The sequence below is a fragment of the Podarcis raffonei genome, chromosome 8 (assembly GCF_027172205.1).
Source record: "Podarcis raffonei isolate rPodRaf1 chromosome 8, rPodRaf1.pri, whole genome shotgun sequence".
Taxonomy (NCBI): Eukaryota; Metazoa; Chordata; class Lepidosauria; order Squamata; family Lacertidae; genus Podarcis; species Podarcis raffonei.
The window spans coordinates 131654-154959 of NC_070609.1; the positions used below are offsets into that span (position 1 = coordinate 131654).

A 23306-nucleotide genomic window follows, 5' to 3' on the forward strand; every position below is an offset into this window, starting at 1 on the left:
AATCTCTGGTGGCGAGAGCGGTGGAACTCCCTCTCCTTCCTTGAAGGTTGTAAGCAGAGGTTGGGTGGCCATCTGCCAAGGATGTTTTAATAAATAATAATAATAATAATAATAATTTTTTATTTATATCCTGCGCTCCCAGGCCAGAGCCAGGCTCAGGGCAGCTAACACCAGTAAAATTACAATAAAAACATAATAGGGTGGGGGGAATTCATTTCGTTTCACTTTTAATTTGTATTCTGCCTTTCTATATCACTTTACACAAGGCAGCTGACAGCAAAACAGACAGCAAAGATCACACACCTATTTATTCGATCCGGTAGTAGGAAGTATTTAAAATAAACAACTTATATCAAATAAAGCAATCTTCAATAATCCATTAGCATATAATAGCGAACAGTAAAATTAAATATCAGCAAATAATAATGAAGCAGTTTACAGTTAACAGTTACAAGAATGACTAAACTATACTCAGTAAAAAGAACTGCATAAAATATCACAAAACGTACAAAACCATGTAAAGGGATCAAATTGAGAAACAAGGACCAACAACTTGTAAAATTGTTTTTAGTTGTGATTCCTGCATTGTAGCAGGTTGGACTAGATGGCTCTTGGAGGTCCCTTCCAACTCTCTGATTCTCGGTCTGCCACCTGGAATCCTTTATCTGCATGTCCAGGTCTTTTTCCCGTGTATCTGAAGGCCTCACAGCAGACTTGCAGCCCCCCAACATGGCCAGCCCGGCAAGAGGCTTGCCCTGGGAGGGGGTCGAAATGGGAGTCTGCTCTCCTCCTGCCTTCCTTACAAGGGTTCCCACCCCGCGGCTGTAGGCAGAAGTGGGGGGCAGCTGCTTTTCCCCTTTGGAGAAGTGGGCCGAGAGGTGGGCATCCAAGTGCCCTTTGCCATCCTCACTGCCGCCCGCACAGGGCAAGACAGCAGCTGTCGCTCGCCTCCCTTGGCACAGATGGCCTCTGCATACGCAGGAGAAGCGGGGAGGGGGCCAGGCTGCCAGGGGGGCCCTGGGATCGTGCCGGGTGGGGGGGGAAGGAGGCAAAGAGGGTCACGGCCAGGGCAGGAGCTGGGGGGAGGGGACTCCTGGCTTCTCTTGCCGTGGGACTTTTCAGCTGAGAGAAAGGGCAAGTCAGAGGTGGCATGGCAGGAGTTCATGATGCACAGCCTAGAGAAGGGGAGAGGGAACTCATGGATGTCCAAGGAAGGTGAACACTGGAAGGTCCAGGACAGGTGAAAGGAAGGCCGCCTTCACACAGAGTTAAACTCTGGAACTCCCTCCCACAGGAGACAGCAAGGGCACCCCTCTGGGTGGCTTGAAAAGAGGGTGGGAGAAATTCCTGGAGGCGGAGGGGCATTTGAGGGCTCCTAGCCAGGATGGCTCTGCTCTGCTTCGGAGGCAGGAAAGTTTCCAAATCCCAGTTTCTGGAAACCAGAAGAGGAGAGGAGAGTGGCGGTTGAGCTGAAATCCTTCCAGGCTTCCCATAGTGGGCATCTGGTCACCCAACGGGAAAGCTGGACTAGATGGGCTCCTATTGTGCTCTTACATTCTTAGGTTGGCGTTGGAGCAGGAGGTTTTGGGACGTGATTCTTCCTCATTGCCCACAGCACTGCCAGATTTACGTATCACCTAACCAGCTCTAGCTTAGGGCCCCACTCTCTTGGGGGCCCCCAAAACATTCAAAGAAATTGGCTCCTGGGATGGGCCCCGCCTGCTCGTCTGCCCCCTGAAATATCCCTGGTTTGCTCCTTTCTATATATAGGGTGCCGACATTCTGCGTGGACTGGTTGCAGCACAACATGGGCAAAAGGCTTCAGATACCTATTCAGTCCATCAATTACCACATAGCATATGTTCCAGCACCAGGGCTGTCTCAAGCATATGCAGCGCCGGGGTGCAAAGATCTGTCCGGTCCCCCCCCCGGCTGCCCATTCCCAGGTGTGCAGGAGGGTGGAGCCAGCCAGCCACCTCAGCGTCTCACTGGCTCGGTCGCCCCCAAACTCGCGGCACAGAAGAGCCCACCGCGGCACTCTGACCAACGGGCTGGCTCTTCCCTGGACTCAACTCTTGGGCCCCGGACTCTTGGCCTGGCGCCCCTGAGAGCCCAGTGCCCAGGTGCCCCACACCCCTATGGGTAAGACGGTCCTGTTCAACACAAAAAAACAGCGACAATTTGTTGTTGACAAAGGACAGCTGGACATATCAAGGGCCCCATTGCCTTCGGGAGCTGGGGGCCACATCAAACCTCAATCCGGCCCTGGCCCTGTTCTGTGTTTGTCCCGGGACCCTCTCCTCTTGCCTTTCCCCCTCTGCTCACAGCCTTGGGTCTGGGGGTCGGTGGGTGGAATGGCAACTGAGAGGCCATCTCCAGCAGCCAGAAGCTCCAGAGACCCTCCTGCTGCTCTGGGGTCCTTCTCAACAGCCCCCCTTGATCTGAGCTCCTGCCCCCCAAAGACGGGCCCTCCTGGCTCTCTGAGCTCCTGGCTCTTCCAAGCCTTTGCCTTCCAAGCAGCCTATTCTTATTTACCTGGCCCTGCTTTCATCCTCGTTTCCGACTTTTTTTATTTCATAAAAGTTTTACGCTGCTCGATTGCGGAGAAAACTTCGAAGCCATTCGCAGGAAAGACAAAGCAATGAAATTATGAGTACAGAAAAGCGAGCAGCGATGGTTTTGGACGTTTGGCCGAAATAGCAGTAGAGTCGGGGCCGATGGAAACTCTCGCCTCCTTTCTTTCAGGAAACCACCCTGGCGCACACTGAGCTGCCCGTGACGGTGGAGGGGGTGGAGAAGGCCATCAAGAAGCACAAGGACTTCATGACCACCATGGACCTCAACATGCAGAAGACCACCACGGCCCTCAAGGCGGGCGAGAGCCTCATCCGCCAGGGCAACATCTATGGCCAGAGGGTGAAGGAGAAGATGGACGGCCTCCGGGCAAAGTAAGGAACCGGGGGGGGGGGGTGTCCGGGGGGATGCTGAGAGCCTTAGATATATGTATAGTTTAAGGTTAGAGTGACAAGTGCACAACTGCTGGTTGCTGGCCTTCATTATGGGTTCCTGCAGATCTCTTGGAGCACAAAATACGTCTGCCTGAAAGTGGCTGCAGGGGCAGAGTTAGTTAAACTGTGGAACTCACAGCTGCAGGAGGCGCCAAAAAGAGGGTGAGACAAATTCAGGGGGGAGAGGAGGATCCGTGGCTCCAAGCCAGGATGGCTCTGCTCTGCCGCCACCTCCAGAGGAAGCACTGCTTCTCTGAGGCTCAGATCCTGCGTGTGGGTTTTCCCTAAGGGGGGAAGAAAAGGGTGCCCGACTAGGTGGGAGCCCTTTTGCCTGATCCAGCAGGCTCTTCTGGTGCGCTGAATTCACTTAAGAGGCAGAGAATAAGACTGGACTACACTGCAGGGTTTCTTGAAAGCAGTTTATTTGTTTATTTATATTGAATTTCTATAGCCCCTATACCCAAAGGTCTCAGGGCGGTTCACATAAGATATCAAATACATAAAATCAAAATAAAAACAACCCAATAACCCTCCGCCAAGAGCCAGCATTTTAAAAAGGGTATAGAATGTCGTCTTCTTCTTCTTCTTTCTCTTCTCTTCTTTGGCGATCCCTCATAGCCGAGTAAGATTGTCTTCCATAAACACAGTTTTAACAGTGAGTCCGTAAATGACTGTGGAGGCCAGTTCTGGATCCACACGTCCTTCCACAGTGGGGGCATTGGTTCCCAGGCTGGTTGATCATGGTGTGGATTTGCCAAGCCTGCCTTCCTCTTAGCACATTTCTCCCTTGCGTCCTGAGTTCGAGTGTCTTCAAAGCCCAGGACACCTTTGGTCAAGGCTGTTCTCCAACTGGAGCGCTCGCAGGCCAGTGTTTCCCAATTGTTGGGGTTTATACTACATTTTTAAAAAATTGCCTTGAGAGAGTCTTTGAACCTCTTTTGTTGACCACCAGCACTACGCTTTCCATTTTTAAGTTCGGAATAGAGTAGTTGCTTTGGAAGACGATCATCAGGCATCCGCACAACATGACCAGTCCAACGAAGTTGATGTTGAAGAATCATTGCTTCAACATTGGTGATCTTTGCTTCTTCCAGCACACTGGCATTAGTTCACCTGTCTTCCCAAGTGATGTGTAGAATTTTTCGGAGACACCGTTGATGGAATCTTTTGAGGAGTTGTATAGGATGTAGATCAAGTCAGGCAAAGTCCTGGTTGAAACGGAACGTTTTTGCCTGGCACCTAAAGGTGTATAATAAAAGCACCAGGCAAACTTCCCTGGGGAGAGCATTCCACAGATGGGGAGCCACTGCAGAAAAGGTCCTGTTCTCATGTTGCCACCCCCAAACCTCTCGAGGAGGTGGCACACTGATGGGGCCTCAGAAGATGATCTCAGGGTCCAGGTAAGTTCATATGGGAAGAGGCTGTCCTGGAGGTATTGCGGTCCTGAGCCGGTTGTCTCTGGGCCTCAGAACACACACTGGCCTCGCCCAGTCTTCCGTGGGGGAGGGGGGGTCACAAGACCCTCTCTTTCTGCATTAGTCTCCCTCCGCTCCCCAGAGAAGCAGCCTCAGGATAACTGCAAGACAGGTTTGCCCCCATCAGCCACCTTCCTTCCCAGTGCTGACCTCGCATCTCTTGGCCTCACCTCCAATCTGTAGGAGAGGTGTATCGACTGCAGTTTATTTCTCCCCTCCTGGCATAGAAAACATTTTGCAGGGCAAATCCTAAAATGTTTAAAAACTTTGTTGGGGAGCAGTTTTCCTGCCCCCCCAAAACCTTGAATCTGAAATATGCTCAGCTCCTATATTCAGTCCCAGTTTCCTCCATTGCCTTGAATGATCAACTGCTGTCTCCACTGCCCTCCAACAACCTTCCCAGTCCCACCTGGAGATGCCGGGGGTTGAACCTTGGGTTCTTTGCATGCCAGGCAGGAGAGCTACAGCCCTTCCCTTAAAAATAAAGCCAAGATTCCAGTCCTCATGGTTCTGAATCAAGAGATGGTTTCCAAAGGAGCACAGGAAGAAGCTGCCTTCTGCTGAGCCAGACCATTGATCCTTCTAGCTCTATATTGTTACTGGCAGAACAGGGTCAGTTACGATTGGGAATCCTTTAAATATGCAGAGTGAGCTCTGTTTGGCAAGTGAATCTTGGCTAGAGAGCAGACTTTGCCTGCTGCAATCACACAGGCAAAGAGAGGTAAGAAAATAATAAAAGTTGCTTATTGTAGGAAATGCATAACTTGGATGTGGGAAAGTTCAGGGAGGCAGGAGATAATAATAATAATAATAATAATAATAATAATAATAATAATAATAATAATAATTATTATTTGTACCCCGCCCATCTGGCTGGGCTTCCCCAGCCACTCTGGGCGGCTTCCAAAAAAATATTAAAATCCTCTAATACATCAAACATTAAAAGCTTCCCTAAAAGCCTTCAGATGTCTTCTAAAAGTCTGATAGTTGTTGTTCTCTTTGACATCTGGTGGGAGGGCATTCCACAGGAAGGGCGCCACTACCGAGAAGGCCCTCTGCCTGGTTCCCTGTAACTTGCCTTCTCGCAGTGAGGGGATCGCCAGAAGACCCTCGGCGCTGGATCTCAGTGTCCGGGCAGAACGATGGGGGGGAGACGCTCCTTCAGGTATACTGGGCCGAGGCCATTTAGGGCTTTAAAGGTCAGCACCAACACTTTGAATTGTGCTCGGAAACATACTGGGAGCCAATGTAGGTTTTTTAAGACCGGTGTTATGTGGTCTCGGCGGCCGCTCCCAGTCACCAGTCTAGCTGCCGCGTTCTGGATTAGTTGTAGTTTCCGGGCCACCTTCAAAGGTAGCCCTACATAGAGCGCATTGCAGTTGTCCAAGCGGGAGATAACCAGAGCATGCATCACTCTGGCAAGACAGTCCGCAGGCAGATAGGGTCTCAGTCTGCGTACCAGATGGAGCTGGTAAACAGCTGCCCTGGATACAGATTTGACCTGTGCCTCCATGGACAGCTGTAAGTCCAAAATGACTCCCAGGCTGCGCACCTGGTCCTTCAGGGGCACAGTTACCCCATTCAGGACCAGGGAATCCTCCACACCTGCCCGCCTCCTGTCCCCCAAGAACAGTACTTCTGTCTTGTCAGGATTCAACCTCAATCTGTTAGCCGCCATCCAACCTCCAACCGCCTCCAGGCACTCACACAGGACCTTCACCGCCTTCACTGGTTCTGATTTGAAAGAGAGGTAGAGCTGGGTATCATCCGCATACTGATGAACACCCAGCCCAAACCCCCTGATGATCTCTCCCAGCGGCTGCATATAGATGTTGAAAAGCATGGGGGAGAGGACAGAACCCTGAGGCACCCCACAAGTGAGAGCCCAGGGGTCTGAACACTCATCCCCCACCACCACTTTCTGAACACGGCCCAGGAGGAAGGAGCGGAACCACTGTATGACAGTGCCCCCAGCTCCCAGCCCCTCAAGACGGTCCAGAAGGATGTTATGGTTGATGGTATCAAACACCGCTGAGAGATCCAGCAGAACTAGGAAACAGCTCTCACCTTTGTCCCTAGCCCGTCGGAGATCATCAACCAGTGCGACCAAGGCAGTTTCAGTCCCATGGTGAGGCCTGAATCCCGACTGGAAGGGATCCAAATGGTCCCCTTCTTCCAGGCGTGCCTGGAGTTGTTCAGCAACCACTCGCTCAATCACCTTGCCCAAGAATGGAAGATTTGAGACTGGGCAATAGTTGGCCATCGTGGCCGCATCTAAAGATGGTTTTTTAAGAAGCGGTATAATAACCGCCTCTTTCAGCGGGTCTGGAAAGGCTCCCTCACGGTGGGAAGCATTCACCACCCCACGAAGCCCATCGCCCAGCCCTTCCCGGCTAGCTTTTATGAGCCAGGATGGGCAAGGATCAAGGAGACAGGTGGTTGGTTTCACTCGTCCAAGCAGCCTGTCCACATCCTCGGAGGTAACAGATTGGAACTGATCCCACGCAATTTGACTAGACAGGACTCTGCCACTCTCTCGCCTCGGCCCTGCTCCCACGGTGGTCTACTTCTTCCCGAATCTGAGCGACTTTATCTGCAAAAAACTTTGCAAAATCATTGCAGGAGAGGATATATTGTTTATTAATATCCTTCCTAACTTGCGCTAACAAGTTTCTTTACTTAGCAGAGTTTACATTCCCCTTTTTACATGCACAGCAGATAGCTGGTTGCAGGTTTGTGTCAGCCTCTCACTATTATACAATTCAGCCTGGCTCAGATTGAATTGTATATTCCTGGTAAGTTCCCTTAAAGGTAAAGGTAAAGGGACCCCTGACCATTAGGTCCAGTTGTGACCGACTCTGGGGTTGCGGCGCTCATCTCGCTTTATTGGCTGAAGGAGCCGGCATACAGCTTCCGGGTCATGTGGCCAGCATGACTAAGCCGCTTCTGGCGAACCAGAGCAGCGCATGGAAACGCCGTTTACCTTCCCGCCAGAGCGGTACCTATTTATCTACTTGCACTTTGACATGCTTTCGAACTACTAGGTTGGCAGGAGCTGGGACCGAGCAACGGGAGCTCACCCCATTGCGGGGATTCGAACCTCCGACCTTCTGATCAGCAAGTCCTAGGCTCTGTGGTTTAACCCACAGCGCCACCCACGTTAATCCCTCTTAAAAGAAGAAACACGACAATCTTATTCAGAGTTAATAAGAGAAGTTTACTCACATTAGTTCACAGCTGGATACCTGAAGGCAGACTTAGTTACAAATATGTACATGTGGATCTACCCCACATTGAGGAATGATCCCAGTGCCTCTGCTAGCTGAGAGCTAGTCTTGGCTAAAAGCTGGTCAAACGAAGAACGAAGTCAAAGAGAGAGAGAGAGAGAGGGTGCTGCGTGACTCGTCCTTTTGTTACCTGGACAGGTGAGGTCACGCCCACCTCTAGTCACATGCAAAGGAAGGATGCTCCCACCAGGAGGAAACAGGAAGTTTTCGCCTGGCTGGACCCCCACATGTCTTCTCTAGCATTACAAGGAATGTTGTACTTGACTGCTCTCAGTGGATTACATCCCACATTGGATAGGAAGGTTTCTAGCTCTCGATCAAGGCATCTCTCTCAGAGGAGAACTCCAGGATGAACTCTCTTCTTGAGGTCTTAGAAAGAAGTAGGAGAAGAAGGCGGAAGTTGTGAAACCAGATGCAACCGGAGAATATCAGTCTGACATCAAAGAGACAGAGAACTCAGCCCAAGAGGTTAAGGGTAAAGGGATAGTCTGGGGCTTTGCAGTTCCCTAATGCAAGCTGGGTTGCACCCAGACTTCCAGCAGTTGCCTACACTGACTGGCAGCAGCTGCCTGTGGTTTCAGGCAGCACCATTCCCAGGCCTGTTGTGCAGATGCTGCCAGGATCAGACTTGAGGTGCTCTATCACGGAGCTTCAAAATGAACCGGGAAAATCAGCCACAAAGGAGCCCTGACTGTTTGAAATGTCTGTTTAGGTGTCCAAAGCGCTTGATTTTCTGGGGCATTGTGCAAAAGCTGTGCTCCCCCCCCCCCCCGCCTGTGTGTTTGTGTGTGTAAGATCATAGTGAGGTCCAGACCCTTGGCGACATTCTAGATTCCATTTTTGTAAAAGCTGCCTCTGGGCCCATTGTAGCCTTGCAGCTGTATTTGAAAAGAAGGTGAACCTCTGGGGTAATCTGGGCTGCTTACCGCATACACTTCTCATGGGGGGGGCAGGGGGGAAATAGTATTATCTGCGGGGAGAGAGAGTCCACAAAACCTTCCATGAATCAGAACAAAGTCAAGCCCCATTTGCCTCATATAGCAGAGATCAGTCATGGAAATTTGTCTTGAGGTTTCAACATATTTGGCGGGCGGGGGGAGCAGAGAAGGGGCTTGGGATTTTGAAAACAACTGCCACTGCCATGTGGAGCCAATTAAGGCCCCCACCTCCCCCTGATGCAGAAGCGGCCGCCTCTCTTTGAAGTCTCCCTTTCTGAAGGACCAGCTGCTAATTTCGCCTGACGTTTTAATTAGTGTCAAATCCTTAATATATTTATCTGCTCCAGATAGATAAACCAGCTCAGTGCTGTGTGTAATTGTTATTGGAGCTTAAATTGGGGGGGGGGGGGATGCCGAATATTGGAATTGCAGCTACAGCTCAAATGCGATGCCTGATGCTCCACATCTTGCCTGGCATTTTCCCCTGGGATTTGGGGTGGGGGGTGGGGAGGGTGAGTCAGTCCCTCTCCGAATGGAAGTCACGCCAGTGAGCAGCTTGCCTGTGCCCAAACTCACAAGATCACGAACAGCTCATTTCAGCTGCCACTCCAGGAGAAGCAGAAAGGCGGAGCAAAGCTCACAAGCGGTCTGGATCCGAGGCGCCATGAGGCAGCCCTTGCTGAGCCCCACTGCTCGTGGGTGGAGTCCGTGGGATCTGGTCCACGGGAAGGAAGGCTGTGATTTTTGCTGGTGGCTGGTGGGATCCTATGGACTGCATGTGCCAGAAAAGAGGGCCTCTTGCAAAAAACACACTTAATCCATGTTATTTGTCTCCAATGCCGATAGTCGTGTTTGTTTTATAAAAACCCTCCTGTGGCTCCTTTATATACCGATTCATTTTGGCTTCCAAGAGCAAAGTGATAATTTTACAGGGACCCAGGCAGAGGGCCTTCTCGGTGGTGGCGCCCGCCCTGTGGAACGCCCTCCCATCAGATGTCAAGGAGATAAACAACTATCTGATATTTAGAAGACATCTGAAGGCAGCCTTGTTTAGGGAAGTTTTTAAGGTTGATGTTTTATTGCGCTTTTAATATTCTGTTGGGAGTTGCCCAGAGTGGCTGGGGAAACCCAGCCAGATGGGCAGGGAATGAATGAATGAATGAATATTATTTCTCTAGTTCTTAATTTTACTACATTTATACCTCACCTCTCCACCAAAGAGTTCAAGGCTCTCCCTTGCCCCATGCTATCCTCCCAAGGAGGTCGGTTAGGCAGTGGCTGGCCACCTAGGTCTCATCCAGGGAGCTTTCTGGCCGTGGGGATTTGAACCCTGTTCTCTCCCAGGCCCTGGTTTGACATTCTAACCGCTGCACCACAGTGGCTCTTTGCAAACCGGCAGCTCCGTGGAAGAGCTTTGCAGAACCTGTGCAACTTTGCCAAGCCAGAGTGGCAGCCGGAGTGTGGCTGGAGCCTCGGCACCTTTGCCAGCCAGCCAAGCAGGAGTCATGAGGCCTCTAGTCCACCGTCCAGCCTGGGCTGAACAAAGCAGGGCTGTCTTTTCATGGGAGCGTGATCTAAGGAGGTCCGACCTGAACCTCCTTGGCTCTTTCTTCTCCATGTTTCTTCCCCATAACAAGAGGCCATGACAGCCACCAACCCGGCCATCCAGATGGAGCCTCCGTTTCCAGAGGCAGTGTACCTTGATCCCAAGATGCTGCTGTCCCTGGGCAGTCATTGACGAGAGTGAGGAGGAGGCCTGGGCGTGTGAGAGCTCTTCTTCCTCCCCTGCCTGACCCATCTCCTTCCTCTTCCTCCTCCCCAGGAGCCAGCGCAACCTGCAGCTCGCCCACGCCTGGATGCAGCGCCTGAACGACCACCTACAGCTGCAGCACTTCTTGCAGAACTGCCACGAGGTAAGGAGGTCTGGGAGGGGAGGGGAGGTGCATGGAATGGTGTGGGGCCTGAAAGGGGCACCCGGCCGCTCAGGTGGGGACCCAGGCATGATCTTCCAGTCCATCAGGAGCGCCCTAGAAGGAGGGAGAGTGCAGCCTGTGTTCTGCAGGGAAGATTAAGTGGAAGCATTCCCCTGAGAGGCTAGTCTTCTAGGTGCAGGGAGTGCCTTTTATTTTGGCAGGGACATTCCAACATGTACATACCCCTTTCCCATGATCCTGGTCTGTGAGGCTTCTGAATGCCAGTGGCTGGAGACCCCGGGAGGCGAAGCGGTACTTGGGCTTGTGGTTTCCTGCTTGTGGGTTTCCAGCAAGGGGAATCTTGTTGGCCATTGGGAGGAGACTGTGGAGACATGGCTGGGGAGGCATCAGAGAAGTGTGTGCCCCCCTCCTTCGTGGAAATGCAAGCTGCTTTTCCCTCCACAAGGATTCCAGTTGTCATCCAATTTGCATTTTTGGCCCCGCCCACTAACACATCTCCATTTCTCCCTAATTAAGGTAGCTTTCATGTTCCCAGGGTGTTCCTCAGTTGTGCTAATTAATCCTGGGTAGGCACACACTCCAGGTTAACGAGGTTTCCTGGGGGAAGAGGCTGCAGTGGCAGAGGCATAGCCCCCTCCCAAAATGCACACAGCTTGCACCTGAATGCGCTCACACAGAAAGCGGGTGGCTCCTGGTGCAAAGGAATGTTTTGCCCACTTCGTGAGTGCTGGGCAGGAGGGCAGCTGCCCCACGGCCTGGGGGCCCCGTGGGAAGGGTGGGGCTGGGGAGCTGGTGCAGGAGGGGCTGGATCCTGCCCCTTTGGCCTGCAGCCTCCCTGTCTGGTGCACACTGCACAGTGTTACACCCAGGAGGCAAGCATTCCCGCAGGGGCTGCTCTTCTGGATTGGGGCCCTCCTCCTTGGGCTTCCTCGGGGAGGGTGCTCATGCCAGGGAAGTGTGCCTGGAGAGAAACAGAAGAAAAGCCTGGCGGATCAGGCCAATGGCCCATCTGGGCAGGGGGTCAAGCAGATGTCCCAGCACCATAGCTGTCAACAGTTCCCTTTTTTAAGGGATTAAAAAAGGATTCCTCCCAAGAAAGGGGAAAAGTTGACAGCTGTGCCCAGCACAAGAGCCCTCTCCCCTCCTGCCGTTTCCAGCAACTGGTCTTCAGAAGCCCCGTCCTCTTGAAATCTGAGCCCCAGAGGCTGTGGGGTGGTGGGAATTTTAAATGTTGTTATTTCAAGCCGTTGCCCAATTACTGACCTGGGGTGGACTCGGTGGCCCTGGGAGCCTCCTGTGGACGTCTTCTTCTGGCTTGCGCCAGCTGCCCTTTGAACTTGCCTCCAAAGGGCGCTTCCAGAGGTGGAGTTTGCGCCTCTGCTGTTGAGAAATGGGCTGGAGAGGAGCAAGGGCGATGGGGGGGGGGAGAAAGAGCAGCGGCAGCAGCAGAGAGTGAGGAGGCTGCGGCTCAGCCTGCAGTCATCAAAGGGAGGGAGGGAGGGAGGGAGCTCCTCCCCCCCTCCTCCTGGCGAGGGGTCAACCGGGCCGGGCTCGCCCCTCCCTGCAGCTCTGACCGGCCTCCCGCTTCCCTCGCGGTCCCTGGACGGGGCTCCCTCTCTTCTGCCCCCCACCTGCAGTGACCCACTTTCTCTGCAGCGCTCCGAGGCGCGCATCCCCAGCTGCCCCCCCGCCGCGGTTGGAGGAAATGTTCCTGGGGAGGAGGCCTTCTCCCCCAAGAGAAAAAGGTGGCCCCCCCTCTTCCCCAAGGGGGTGACTTTGCCCTCCAGGCAGGGGTGGGGGGAGGAGGGGGGAGATACGTTTTGAAGGGCGGCCCAGAAGAGCCAAGGCGCGGAAGTTCGGGGAAAGGGTGCGGGGGGGGGGCTTGGGGGGCGCCTCGGTTTGACCCGAAGGGCAGCCAAGCCGGGCGCAGGGGATCAGCGTTCCGGCTTCTTGCTGCGCCTCCCTCCGAAGGAGGGGACCCAGGCGTCCGGGCTGGCGGGAGGCTAACTGAGGTGAAGCGGGCTCGGGCGCACGTGAGCGCGCCACGCTCGCCGCCCCCACCCCACTCGGCTGGGGGTGGGACCCAGGCGTCCGAGGCCCGGCCGCGCGCCTCCCCCCTTTGCCCGTTCCTGCCGTCCTCCCTCCCTCCCTCCCTCCCTCCTTCCCCGGTGACGCGCTCGGAGAAGGGAGGGAGGCGCTCGGCTCGCCCGCTGCAGCATCCCGGGCAGGTCCGGAGCGCGGGGCTGGGAGACCGGCGGAGGGGGGTCCTTGTGGGCTGGCGGGGGGGGGGAGGCTGGAGGCGCGCGCCCTGCGGCTGCGGCGGCGGGAGGGGGGAGGCGGGCGAGCGGAGGCGGGGGGCTTCCCCCCCTCCCGCCGCCCGGCTGACGCGCGCCCGCCCCTCTCCCCCGCCCCCCTCCCTCTCCGCGTGCAGCTCGATGGCTGGGTGGCCGAGAAGGAGGCGCTGATGGCCGGCGAGGCGCCCCCCCGGGACAAGGACGCGCGCCACCAGCGGGCGCCCAAGCGATGGCTCCGGCACCGCGCCTTCATGGCCGAGCTGGCCCAGAATAAGGAGTGGCTGGCCAAGATCGAGAAGGTGAGTTCAGCACCGCGGACAGCGCCCCCCCCCCCAGCAGCGCGTGCGCGCGCCCGCCTCTCTCCGCCTCGGCACGTGTTGATGTACACATCCGTGCTGTGATGCGAAGCCCCCCCCCAGCACGGGCTTTCTCCTGCCCCCTCCTTTCCGACCTGCAGTTGGGCCCCTGTCTGCTGAGATGCGCGGGGGGTGCGCTTGCTCCCCTCCCTTGGTCCCAGGGTCCTCCTGCCCCCATCGGGGCCTGGGTGGGTCAGCCTGGGGTCTCCCCGGCTTTGACCTGGTTTGAAGAGCCCTGTTTTTTGGGGGGGTGAGAGCTGATGCTTTCTTCCTTGATGTCTGGCCCCAGGCCTCATCCAGCTCAGCCACCAGTGGGGCCCAGCTCCAGAGCGTCTCTCCCTCCCCAAGAGACATCTTGACCTGGGGATTGAGGGGTCCTGGTGATGCCCTGGTTTGTGGAGGAGGTGCTGAATTGCGGGGGGGGGGGGAGTCAGCCTGGAAGCTAAAAAAAGCACATGAAGCCCTTTTTTGTAATTTATCAGAACTGTTTTAATTTGTGTGAGTCCCAGTCTGGGGAAATGTGATAGAAATAAATAAATGATAATGATGAGAGTTGCCCGAGGCCTCAAGACTCCTGCTTTGCTCAGAGAGATGCCCTTTTGTGGAGGTGGGGAGGGATTTCCCCCTTGAATCAGTGGGTCAGTGAGTGCTTTCCTTCCCCTCGGCTGCCTCTACCTGTGGGACATGTGTTTTTGTGGGGGTCTGGGCTCATTTCCCCCACCTGAGGCCCCTGGAAACCGGTTTCCTTCTTTCTCGCTATGGCACTTTGGGGTCTTCCTTGTGTGCCTTGATCTGGGGCGCAGGGCGAGATGTGGTTGGCGTGTGGTCCTGCTTTGGGGCAAGAAAGTTGCTTGAGTTCTAGATCCAGGAGCGCTGGGCCTGGGTCCTGTCTGGGGAGTCCCAGTCATGGCCCTTCTGCTTGGAAGGCAGGTTGTGGTTAATGAGTGGTGAGTGAACAGCACTCTGCACATGTTCAGATGTGCTTTTGTTATTGCACTCGTTGAGTTGGCTAACCTCAGACTGTGTGCCCCCCATACAGTGGCAGCCGTGACCCCTGGTGTCTGAGTTTTGTGTGGGGAGGGGCTTGTTTGCTTGGGTACAGAGAAGCATCTGTTGTTGTTGTTGTATGACGTGAGCCCCAGCTCAAGGGGTCCTTCTCAGACAGAGGTGGCCATCTCAGTGAGGACTTAGCTAGGTAAAGGGACCCCTGACCGTTAGGTCCAGTTGTGACTGACTTTGGGGTTGCGGCACTCATCTCGCTTTATTGGCCGAGGGAGCCAGCATACAGCTTCCAGGTCATGTGGCCAGCATGACTAAGCCGCTTCTGGCGAACCAGAGCAGCGCACGGAAACGCCGTTTACCTTCCCACCAGAGTGGTACCTATTTATCTACTTGCACTTTGAGGTGCTTTCGAACTGCTAGGTTGGCAGTTACTTAGTTGGACTTAGCTACTTGGCATTTAACTGCCTTGGGACCAAGGTTCGTTCTGGAGCTGGTTCCTGGCTCAGATAGAAGCTGGAGGCCGTTCTCATGGGGGTGGTTGCCATTCTGCCCCCTTGAGACTGAGATTTGGAGGGATTCTGCATCCCAGCCATGACCTTTGGTCATACGATACCCTGAGTTAGGACAAAATTTTGGGTCCCCAAATTTTATTTTTATGCCCCTCCTCCCTCTTGTCTTCTGCTCTGCGCCCCCTTGGCCTGGATCCCTGTGCAGAGCAACTGCCCCCAGTGCCCTCAATCTGGCGTTGGCTTGGAGTGACCTGGAAGCTGCCTCCTTTCTGACCTGCTTTCCAGCAGCTGGACCCTGTTGCCAAAAAGATCAGCTTGTTTCCAGAGCGGTGAGGGGAGTGAGGAACAGCTCCATGCATGCTTTGTCCTTGGCCTCTCCAGGGGCAAAGGTTTTGGGGGACTAGGAAAGACACCCCCCCTCCGGTTCTTCCTGAGACCTTGCAGATGGACTGGTGGTCTGTTTTCATCCAAGGCAGCTCCCCCCATCACGCCTCTGTCTCCAGCATCCTTCTGGAAGGAAGCCTTTGTGGCCCTGAAGAGGAGTGTTCCTCCTCTTCTCTTGTGTGTATGTCTCTTCCTGGCATCAAGGATTTCCCTCTTTTTCCAGAGCACCAGATTTAGTGGGGTTGCAGAGCAAGGAGTTTCCACAGGGGTGGCACCTTCCTTGTTAAGAAGTTCTCGGTGTGCCTTCCATTGTCTCCTGCCCAGGGCAGCTGAGGGACCATATTTCCTCCTACAAACCCACCTGGGCTCTGAGATCCCCAGGAGAGGCCTCTCTGTCCCGCCATCCTCACAGATCCACTTGGGGAGGCTGGAGAGGGCCTTCTTGGTGGTGGCTCCTTCCACGCAACTTTGGAGCTCTCTCCCTGCCGGCGCCAGACTGGCTCCCTCCTTGCTGTCCTTCTGCTGGCAGGTGAAGCGCTTCTTATTTCAACAGCCTTTGGGAACCAATTTTTGTTTTTTAAAGAGAGAAAGGGGTTTTAATAGTGCCCTGCTGTTTTCAATATCTGCCTTTTAATAGATTTGGTTTTTATTAGAGTCCAATTGCTTTTTGCAGTCATGTTTTTAGATTTCTATATCTTAACTGTGTTGTTTGTGGGAGATAGAAATAAATATAGCAGCAGCAATAATGATTTGACAGTCATTCCTCGGTGCTGGTTTTCTCGGTGGCGATGCATTTTTAAATCCTCAGCGGCTGTTTTGCCAAGGTGGGAATCTGACTGTTCTTGTTGGACCTCGGCTTGCGAGTGTGTTTTTGCAGAGAATCAACGCCTGCCTTCCGGGGGTAGCGAGCGAGTGAGTCTCTCCATCTGCGCCGGAGAGGCGGTGGGAGGGAGGCCTGCTGGGGCGACGACTCCTGCAACATTTGGGGCCTGCTGGGCATTTTCTTGTTGGCAACACGCCACCCTGTGATCTCTCACAGCGCCAGCCGTGCAGATGGCAGCTTGCAGGCTTCTCGGAGGCCCAGGCTCCCCACCCCATGGGGGGAGGGATATTGATCAGTCCGGTTGGGGGGTGAGGAGGGCTGTTGGGGAGGCGACGGTAATTGCCAGGGGATCCGACTGAGAGCGTGGTAGTCTCTGGCTTTTGGGGGGAGCAAAAGAGGCATTGAGTCAGCTGCTTGCATTTGCTCTGCAGAGTTTCTGGAAGATCTCTCAGATCCGTTGCGAAACGGCGCCTGCAGTCAGTTTTCGGACTTGGCAGGCAATCTTGAGAAGCCAGGAGAGCTCAGCATGTCTGTGGCCTGAGATGGAGCCTCCATGGCAGTCTCCCTCTTCTCTTCCCTGCCCCCCTTGGGCTGGATCTGGGGGCGCCATCAGAAGCAGGTGGGAGCTGAGCAAGAGCCCTTTCGCTATTGGCCAGGAAGGTGGAGGTGTCCTCACCGTAAAGGGTTAAGGCTGCCAGGTTGCCATGGAGACACTCACGCCTTGGTGGGGACCGGAGGGTGGCATCTGTGCCACTCCTGGGAGGGTCCTGTGGGCAGCAGGGGCCCCTCAAAGAGCCAGCACAAGGGGGGTGGATGGTGTTAGGAGCTGTTGCAAGGGGGGCAGGAATGGTGTTCTGGGGGTCGTGCCCCCCCCCTGCCCTGCCCCTCTGGTTCCTCCACAAAGCGAGGCCTCTCTGGCTGATGCAAACAAGGCAGCTATTTCAGCCCCCGTTGGGCAATGCTGGGTTTTCGCTGGGTGACGGGAGAGAATATGTTACCATATGGTATTTGACAGCCTTGAACATGCGCAGAGTGGATTTCTGCCGTCACCGAGCGATTAATCCCACCCAGCCAATGATTGTCCTGCCTTTCTGCCTAGTCTGCCCCTTCGTGAAACATTCAGGCCGTCAAAACAGAATAACTTCCTACGTTTTGCAACGAGCTAAATCGATAATATAAGACGAGACAGTTGTTTACTTTCAGCTGGGAGTCAATTTTGACCTCCCCAAATGCACTTTGAGCCTTTCAGGTTTGTAAATATTCTGTGAAGTACATACACAGTTCAAAGGTACAACAGGCAGAATAATATACAACTGCAAAAACGTCTGCACTTAGACACAAACCCTTTTGCTGAGTAAGAGCAGGAGGCGAAGAGGAGAAAAGTTTTTCATTTGCAAATGTTTGGCAAAGTAAGCAAAGATGGCAACTGTTTTCTCACAGTTGGAGAAGTAAAGCCGGCTGGATCCACTGATCCCTTTTGATTTTTATGGAATCTGCCTTCCATAAAGAGCATGCAGGGCAGGGATGACTATGTCTCATAAACCTCCTGAGCTGGCAAATGTTTCAGAGAATTAGAGGACAGAGTTGTCCTGCGCCCCCCCCCCCCACATCCTGCTAAGATAGAATCGTAGAACTGTTGAGTTGGAAGGGACACCAGAGGTCATCTAGGCCAACCCCCTTTTGCAATGCAAGAACCACAGCAATGGCATCCTTAAGAGATGGCCATTCAACCTCTGCTTTAAAAGCCTCCAGTGAAGGGGAGAGTCCCAGCTTCCGATCCACCCTCAAGCAGCTCTTACTGTCAGAAAGTTCTTCCTGATGTTGAGTTGGAATCTCCTTTCTTGTTGTTAGTGGAGAAATCAGAGGGCTCCCTTGGACAAAAAACAAGGCCCCCAGCCAGGAATCCCAGAGCAAAACAGCAGCCAGTCGGCTTGGTCTTGATTGAAGACTGCCGAGACAGGACTCCCACCTGCCACAAGGTGGAACAAGATGGAAGCCTCGAAGAAAAGAGAACCCAAACTTTTATTAGCTGCTAATCCCCAGGTTACACCCCCCAAACTATGACACTAATACATCACAGTTACATCATGAAAGGGGAGGTCTGGTGGCAGGAATCTGAGCATCCTGGACCCTGCCCCAGGGTTCCCCTTGCCCTCCACCAAACACCCATCAAGTGGAACAAAAGAGATCTTTACATTTCCCTGTTTCCCAGCCAAGTTCATCACACCCTTTTGTCTTCATCTGGGTTTGTTATTTCTGGAATGGCTACCTGTCTGGCACTCAGGTATCAGGAGGCCAGGAATTATCACTCAGGCAGAGGGGCTGCTGAGTAGCTGAACTCACATGTCTATAGGAATTTATGAAGTTTCTCCAGTGAGCCAGTACATAGATCCATTGATCAGTGAATTCTTACATTTGGTATCGTGCAGCAAAGGCCCTTTGAATGGGTAGGAAGAAACTGTGATGAAGTGTTTTGAGGGGACAAATCACAAAAGTCACAAAAGTGATTGTGCTGATTTTGATAGTGTGCTGCATGTGCATGATAGCTGCTGGAGGGGCAACCCCCCCACCCTATACATAAATTCCTGCAACATTGTGACTTGAAGCCATGGGTTTGAGTCCGACCCTCCAGAGCCGGGGGGGGGGGGGGAAACAAACTGGTTCCCTCTTCCATGTGACAACCCTTCAGATCTTTGAAGATGGCTCTCCTATCCCCTCTCAGTCTCCTCTCTTCCCGGCTAAAAATTGCCAACTCCTTCAACCGTTCCTCATCAGGCTTGGTTTCCAGACCCTTGATCTTGGTCTCCCTCCTCTTCACACCTTCCAGCTTGTCAATATCCTTCTTAAATTGTGGCACCCAGAACTGGACACAGGATTCCAGGTGTGGTCTGACCAAGGCAGAATAGATCCATTTATTTTTCTCTTGTTTTGTCATGGCTGCTTGGTTACAATTCTGTTCAGAGTTTATTCCTGGTTTTAGAGGTTTCCCCTGAGGAAGAAAGTTTGCATTTGTGAAACACATTGGGCTCTGATAAACTCTGGGGCTTCTGAGACTCTGTTTCCCCTTGGCTGCCTTCTCACGGAGCTTCTGGGGTGGGGGGGAGGCCATTTCACAGGCCAGGGGGCTACCATGGCAGGCTCTCATCCCTTGCCTTGTCCTCCACTGGCAAAAATGGCTCTTTTGGTGGGAGAGATGCCATGGGGCTCTCCGGTAGTCCCTGAGACAAAACATGGAGCTCCCCCATCTGATATCTCTGCCTTGTTCTCTGTGTAGCTGAGCATTAAGACAGTGCATTTTTTATTTTATTTTTACTTATTTTATTCTACAGCCTTTTAATATTCTACAGCTTGTGGGGGGGTTATTGTTTTGCTGTTTTGTTTTGCTTATTTACTTGTTTTTATCATTGCATTTTATTCCCTGAAACCCCCGAGATCTTGTGTTGAAGGGCATTATATAAACCTAATAAACAAACGAATGATAAAACATTCAAAAGGCAAAATCAGCAATAAATTAAGGACAGACTAAAACGGACAGCATCATTCTACATATCTGGAAGGGCTGATCTAAGCAGAAATGTTTTAAGGAGGTGCCAAAAAGAGTACAGGGAAATTGCTTGCCTGGTGTCCAGTGGCAGGGAGTTCCGCATCTCCAGGGCCTTGTCTTGCGTTTGGAATTTTGCCCCCAACCCCAAATAAAACAGCAGAACAACCTGCGTGCTCTTGCAGGAGGTGTGTGCCTTTCCCAGATCACGCAGGCCAGGGGGAGGGATCCCTTTCTGCAAAGAGGGTTTGGGCTCCTCGGGACGCGCAGGCAAACGGCTCCCGGCTCTCTGTCCCCAGGAAGGCCAGCAGCTGATCGCGGAGAAGCCGGAGCTGGCCGAGACGGTGAAGAAGAAGCTGGGCGAGATCCGCCTGTGCTGGGCCGAGCTGGAGTCCACCACCCAGGCCAAAGCGCGGCAGCTTCTGGAGGCCACCAAGGCCGAGCACCTGGTGCAGAGCTACGCCGACCTTGACAAGCGGCTCTTGTGCATGGAGAGCCAGCTGCACCTGGTGGACTCTGGCCCGGACCTGGCCAGCGTCAACAGCAACCTCAAGAAGCTCCAGGTGGGTCTTGAGGGGGGTGGGGGTCTGGGGGGGCCACGGGGCTGGCATGCTGGGGCGGGGCTGTGGGAAGAGGCAGGGGTTTCTGGGGGGCTGGCACGGACCCTACTGGATGGGGTGGGGAGCAGATTGCCCTCTCCGGCGAAGCACATATAATACTGGCTGTGCAGCTGTGACTCTGGGGAGGGGGGGGTCTGCAGGCATCTGCTGTTGGCTCACCAGCAAGAGTCAGGCTAACCTCCCCAGCGAACCCTTCCATACCACCCCTGCTTTCTAGAGGGGCACTGGGAAGGATGGGGGGGTGTCTTGCAGAGCAGCCAGGCCAAGCCAGACCCCCAGCCATAAGAGGAGCCTGCTGGATCAGGCCCAAGGGGGCCCATCTAATCCAGAAGTGGCCAAATACCTCGAAGAATCAAGATAGACTGCCTCTGGATCTGGCGGCTCCATCAGAACCTGAGTGCCTGGCTGCTGGATCAGGGCAGTGGGCCCACCTAGTCCAGCATCCTGACCTCACAGTGACTGACCTGGGAAACCCTTGAGCAGGATCCGAGCCCCAGAGCAGCCCTCTCCCCTCCTGTGGCTTCCAGCAACTGGGATTCTGAAGCATGGCTGCCTCCACCATTTCATCTCCGCACCTCCGTCTCCCTGCATCTCTTGAACCCGCAGCGCTGGACAAACGTCGCCTGCCAGGGATCCCTTCCGGGCCCAGGGAGATGCGTGATGCCCTGGCCGTGGGGTTGGGCCTCCTTGTGTGCTGCCTCCATGACCGGGGCCAGAGTTGGGTCCTGCCAGCCTCGCTGTACCCTTTGGGGACGCTGTGCTCATGGGGGAGACCAGCTGGGCTGGGGAGCTGGACCACTGCAGCTCACATCCCTTCCCTCCCTCGTCTGAAAAGTTGTAACGCGTCTTTCCTGGGGGAAACCGTCCAAGGAGGCTCCCGAGATAGAAGAAGGAAGCCATAAAATCCGAGTTAACAAGAACAATAAAAGCCCGACTCCCCAAACGCATAACAACAAGAAGACAGAAATAGGCTCCGTAAACACGGCAGGAAGAAATTGTAGCAGCCCCAACGCAAGTCGGGCATCCGCTCAAATCCTGGCGCAGTCTGTGCTCTGTCCAGAGGCAGCTCTGGCAAGCTCAGTCTTGGCCATTGGCAGGTGAGGTGAACCTTCCCCGAAGGGCCCCCTCCCCATTCCCGACAAGGTGGGCTTTGAGATAGATGGTCCCCGACTGATGGCTTTGGCAAGCATGCAGGTTGACGTGGGAGACAGCAGTTTGGCGCAGTGGTTTGGGTGCTGGGCTGGGACCTGGGAGAGACCAGGGTTCGAATTGCCACTTGGCTGTGAAGCTCACTGGGTGGCCTTGGGCCAGTCGCTGCCTCTCTCGGCCTTCACCTGCCTCACAGGTTGTTGTGGGGATCAAATGAGGAGGAAGAGGACCAAGGATGGGCCCCCTTGAATCAGCTGAAGTTCCTGAACCCCTTTTTAAAGACAGCCCCACACAGAGTGCATTGCGCTAGTCCAGAGGGAAGCAAGAACAGCCTGCCATCTGTGGAGGGTTAGAGCAGGCACCTCCGGAAAAAGAGGTCTGGCCACCACCAAAGCCTGAGAAGTCCTGGGGGCCCTGATTCCAGAAGTACCGCCAGACTGCAGACCTGCATCCTTGGGGGGGCAGCAACCCCAACAGTCACAGGTTGGATCCCCAGTCCTGCAGCAGCTCTGCCTTCTCAGGATTCAGCCCCCCTGTCTTTGCTCTGCTCCATTATACAGTGGTACCTTGGTTCTCAAATTTAATCCGTTCTGGAAGACCGTTCCTAAACCAAAGCATTCCAAAACCAAGGCGCGCTTTCCCATAGAAAGTCATGCAAAATGGATTAATCCATTCCCGACTTAAAAACAACCCCTAAGACAATTTAACATGGAGCTACTGGGACCGTTGATCCATAAAATGAAAGCAATAATGTACGATACTATACAATAAATAAGACAGTATGGTAGATGATAAAAATTAAAATTTATTTTTCTTCTTACCTGCACTGATGTTCGGTTGGGGGGCTTTTATCCATTTCTGCAGTCACACAACCAATCAATCAGTAGCTGAACTGGGTTCCACACAGTCACAAAAACAAATCAACTGAAAAAGCCTCAGAAACAAAAACTCAAAATAAAGAGCAAAAACAAAAGTGCCAAACTGAATCCTCTCCAGAAGTCCGTTTGACTTCTGAAATGTTCGAAAACCAAGGCGCAGCTTCTGATTGGTGCAGGCAGGTGCCCCGGAAACAAAAGCCCACAGCCGCATTGGACATTTGGCTCCTGAAAAACGTTCGAAAACCGGAATGCTTACTTCCGGGTTTTCAGCATTTGGGAACCAAGATACCACTAATCTTCCAACTCTGAACTTCTGACGTTCTCTTGAGTTGTGCTGGAAGGGGGGGGGCATCTGTCTCTTGGTGGCCCCGCACTCCATGTCCCCAGGTGACCCCTCCTGGCTGTCCCTCCGTACCAAGAAATGCCTTGCCAAATAGACAGCTAGCATCTCAAGGTTGAAGGCTGCGGCCCAGCCTCTTTCCTGCCACGCAAGTTTTCTGTGTTGAAGGAAAGTGAGTGATCCTGTGTGGATCCCTCTGCGCGGAAAGCTAGCGCTGCCAGGAAGAAAGTGGGCCTGGAGACTTCCTCCCTGACATGCTTCCTTCCCACGATTTAGTCTCTTTTCAACCTCTCTAGGATGGTGGCCATCACGGCCTCCTGTTTTCAGACCTTGAGTGGGGCTTGGCAGCTGAATGGGGAGGGGGGGCAGGATAGAAGCAGCTGCTGCTTTGACTGCACAGGGGGTCTCTCAAGGGGGGCCGATCCTGCCATCACCCCTTCTCTGTGAGGTTTTCTTCAAGAGAGACTGGGAAGAGGGTGGGTGTTTTTAAAAAAGTTTCCCCTTTGATTTGTGGGTCCGTGTGACTGTGCACACCCCTGCAAAGGAGGATGGGGGGCTCTTTGTCAGCACCAGGCAAAGTCAACCCTTCATTTAGCCCGGGGGGGGGGGACGACTTCTGAATTTTAAAAGCCCGATCCCGCTTGCTTTACTTGAGCTGAAAACTGGAGCCGGTGGTGGCTTAGTGGTGAGTGCAGGAGAAGAAGGACCTGGGAGAGACCAGGGTTCAAATCCCCCCCCATGAAGCTCCCTGGGTGTGACCTCGATCTC

The 23306-nt window shown here is 53.8% G+C and overlaps 1 protein-coding gene across 6 annotated transcripts in view; it reads left to right on the forward strand.

Annotated features, from left to right (window-relative positions):
* Positions 1 to 23306, forward strand: part of SPTBN4 (spectrin beta, non-erythrocytic 4) — a 92929-nt gene that overhangs the window by 39611 nt on the left and 30012 nt on the right. For 3 of the 6 annotated variants that reach the window (XM_053397593.1, XM_053397591.1, XM_053397592.1), the window contains exons 18-21: positions 2746 to 2948; positions 10531 to 10621; positions 13074 to 13235; positions 19851 to 20114. In XM_053397593.1, coding sequence (XP_053253568.1) covers positions 2746 to 2948; positions 10531 to 10621; positions 13074 to 13235; positions 19851 to 20114 — 720 coding nt within the window. Of the gene's footprint in view, positions 1 to 2745; positions 2949 to 10530; positions 10622 to 12282; positions 12388 to 12514; positions 12655 to 12769; positions 12871 to 13073; positions 13236 to 19850; positions 20115 to 23306 lie in introns of those variants that run through there. The other 3 variants (XM_053397595.1, XM_053397596.1, XM_053397594.1) reach the window with 3 other exon arrangements.